Source organism: Pezoporus wallicus, unplaced genomic scaffold (genome assembly GCF_028554395.1).
Source record: "Pezoporus wallicus isolate ANWC-B61680 ecotype Strahan unplaced genomic scaffold, APGP_CSIRO_Pwel_v1 contig_13057, whole genome shotgun sequence".
NCBI lineage: Eukaryota > Metazoa > Chordata > Aves > Psittaciformes > Psittacidae > Pezoporus > Pezoporus wallicus.
Window position 1 is genome coordinate 65,848 of NW_026640978.1, and position 2,793 is coordinate 68,640.

The 2,793-nt window shown below is 65.7% G+C and overlaps 1 protein-coding gene across 1 annotated transcript; it reads right to left on the minus strand.

The window, feature by feature from the left end:
• Positions 1–797: 797 nt before the first annotated feature.
• Positions 798–2,591, minus strand: NXPH3 (neurexophilin 3). Its single transcript, XM_057421427.1, has 2 exons — positions 2,535–2,591; positions 798–1,536 (listed from the first exon to the last, which is right to left on the minus strand). Exons 1-2 carry the CDS (start codon positions 2,589–2,591, stop codon positions 820–822), a joined length of 774 nt encoding a protein of 257 aa, XP_057277410.1. The 3' UTR covers positions 798–819.
• Between the last annotated feature and the right edge of the window lie 202 nt (positions 2,592–2,793).

Below are 2,793 nucleotides of genomic sequence, written 5' to 3' on the forward strand. Positions count from 1 at the left end.
GTGCCACCGCGACAGCTTTATTCCCCCCCAAGGACAGCGTTGGGGTGTTGTTGCCGGGGGTTGTTTCCCCTTCCAAGTGTATTGAACGCTACAGTCAGACCCTGACCCGCCCGTCCGCACCGAGGAGCCCGCTGTGGCTGCGGGAGCTGATGGAGGCAGGAGGAGATGAAGGGGAAGCGCATGAATCACAGCGCGTCAGGGGAGGCTCATGAATCAGCCCCGGCACCGCTCCAGGCTGCTCCCGCTGCAGCCCCCTGCCCGCTGCGAGCCCTGCGGGGTGGGAAGGTCCCTCCTGCGCGCCCGGCTCCCTCCTCCCACCCTGAAGCCCTTTGTGGGGAAGCCCCGCTCCGGCTCCTGCCGCTGCCGAGCCTGGCCGTGTGGACATGACGTGGGTGGCCATGGGTGTCCCACAGCCAGGGAGGGCATCAGCTGAGGTCTTCCTCTGGCTCCAGGCTTGTGTAAACCTGCTCCTGGAGCCCTCTTTGCCTGGTCCCCAGCCTTTTAGAGCCACGTGGCCTAGATCCAGGCGAATCCATTATTGCATTGAGAAACTCAAGTCCAGATCGTGGCTTTATGTCCTGTTTTCCGTATCCTGAAGCCACATCCCAAAGAACACGGATCCAGGCCAGGATTAGCGATGCTGGAACCCCATAGCCTAAAATTCTTCCTCTTGCCATTGGAGCTTGTGGGGGGAAAGGCAAAATCCTCCTCTTCCTTCCTTGTCAGGGAGCTCCACGCACCTGCCCCTGCTTACAAAACCCATTCCCATCCCTCCCTCCCCTCCCCAGCACCCGCTCGTCACCGGGGCATCGGAGCACCTCATCCCGAGGGATAGTAGGGAGCGTCGCTGTGGTAGTTGTAGTCGGGACACACTTTCTGCACCAGCCTGTAGTCTGTGCTGTAGAAAGTGATGTAGACGCAGATGACTTTGAAGGGCTTTGAGCAGACCCAGGAGACGTGGCTCTGGGTGTGCTCATGGTAGCAGGTCTTGGATGGGTCGTAGGTGCAGAGCGTGGTCTTCTTGGCGCGCTCGACCTTCTCGTACTCCACGCGGCAGTTGAACACTTTGGACTCTTTGGCCTCGATGAAGATTTGCTGCTCCAGGTCGAACTCCACGGCCTTGGTGGGGGGCACGAGGCTGACGGAGATGTTCCCCTGCCCGGTGGAGTTGTGCTGGAAGAAGACGTTGACGGTGCCGTTGCCGTGGTCGACGACCTTGCCGGTGATGAGGAGGTTCAGCTTCACCGTCTTGATGTTGGAATAGAAATCGCCCCAGCCAAAAAGCTTCCGAGGCTGGCCCGAGGCTGGCCCCAGGTCCCGCTGGCCCCGGGGCTGCGGAGCCTGGTCCCGCGCGGAGGCGCCATGCGGGATGTGCCAGAGCTGCTGGGAGCTGCTCCCCAGCGCCAGGAGGGTCCCGTTCTGCAGCAGGGCCGCAGGTGCCAGGGAGCCGGGGGGGAGCAGTCCTCGCGCCTCCCGCACCTCGGGGCTGGGTTCACGTCGCTCTGCGCCCTTCCCCGGCTCCTGGCCGCAAAGCGCCTGAACACAGCGATGGGGGAGAGTGAGAAACGAGGGGCGGCTCTGCCCTCCCCCCCCCGGCTCAACCCTCTTCCCCAGCATGACCCAGCCCGTCCTTCCCCCCACCTTCTCTCTCGCCTTCCCTCCCCACTCCTGTCTCCAGCCTGCGCTTCCCTCTGGCAGCGGTTTTCCCGTTCTCATCCTCCCCTCACAGAGGAGATTCCTGTCAGGGAATCACAGAACCCCAGCCTGCTTTGGGCTAAAGGGACCTTAAAGCTCCTCCAGCTCCAACCCCTGCCATGGGCAGGGACCCCTTCCACTGGAGCAGCTTGCTCCAAACCCCTGTGTCCAACCTGGCCTTGAACACTGCCAGGGATGGGGCAGCCACAGCTTCTCTGGGCACCCTGTGCCAGCGCCTCAGCACCCTCACAGGGGTGAAAGGAGCCGGAAGGGGACCCTTTGCTCAGGCTGTAACTCCTGGGGGAGGGTCCCCACCTCACGGCCTTTGCACCCATCCCGCTGCTGACAGCACCTCCCATGGACCCCTCTCCGCACCCCAAACTGCACCATGGTCCGGGGGGAGGCAGGGCAGGAGCTGAGCTCTCACCCCTTCACCTCCGACACCTCCCAGGGGCTCCTGCACCCGCTCTGTGCTGCCTGCAGCCGGCCGGGGCCCCCCAACCGGCACAAATGGGCTCGGGGGGGGGCTGCCAGGCTGTGGGCGCCCAGCGGCTGGGGGTGCCTGGGCAGGAGGCGGGCGCTGCAGCCCCATACCCGGGTGCTGGCTCCCCGCTGTGGTCCCTGTGGGGATCAGGAGGAGCCTCCATCACCCCCTGCCGCCCCCCCCCCCCCCCCAACCGCAGAAGTTTTGGGACGCTCTGGGGTATTCAGGGGCAGATGCGGGGGGATCGATGCGGTTGATGCCGGGGGGTGGCCCCCCCCTTCCCCCCCGCCCCGCGGCTGTGGCACCGCGACCCCCCCGTCCCCTGCAGCCCCCGTTCCCGTTCCCCAGCGCTCACCAGCAGCGAGGCGCTCCCCTGGATGAGGAGGGCGATGCAGCTCCGCGGGAGATGCATTTTGCAGCCGCCGCCTCCACCGGAGCCCCCGCTTCACCCCGGCTCTGGTGCGGCCCCGACACCGCTGCCCGCCCCCCCCCCGCCTTTTCCCTCCCTTCGTTTTTAAGCGAGGGACGTCAGCGGCGGAGCGGGGCTCCCCCGTTAGAAACCGCTTGCAAGGGGCTCCCCCCGGGCCATGGTGGCTCCGGCAGCTCCCTCCCCG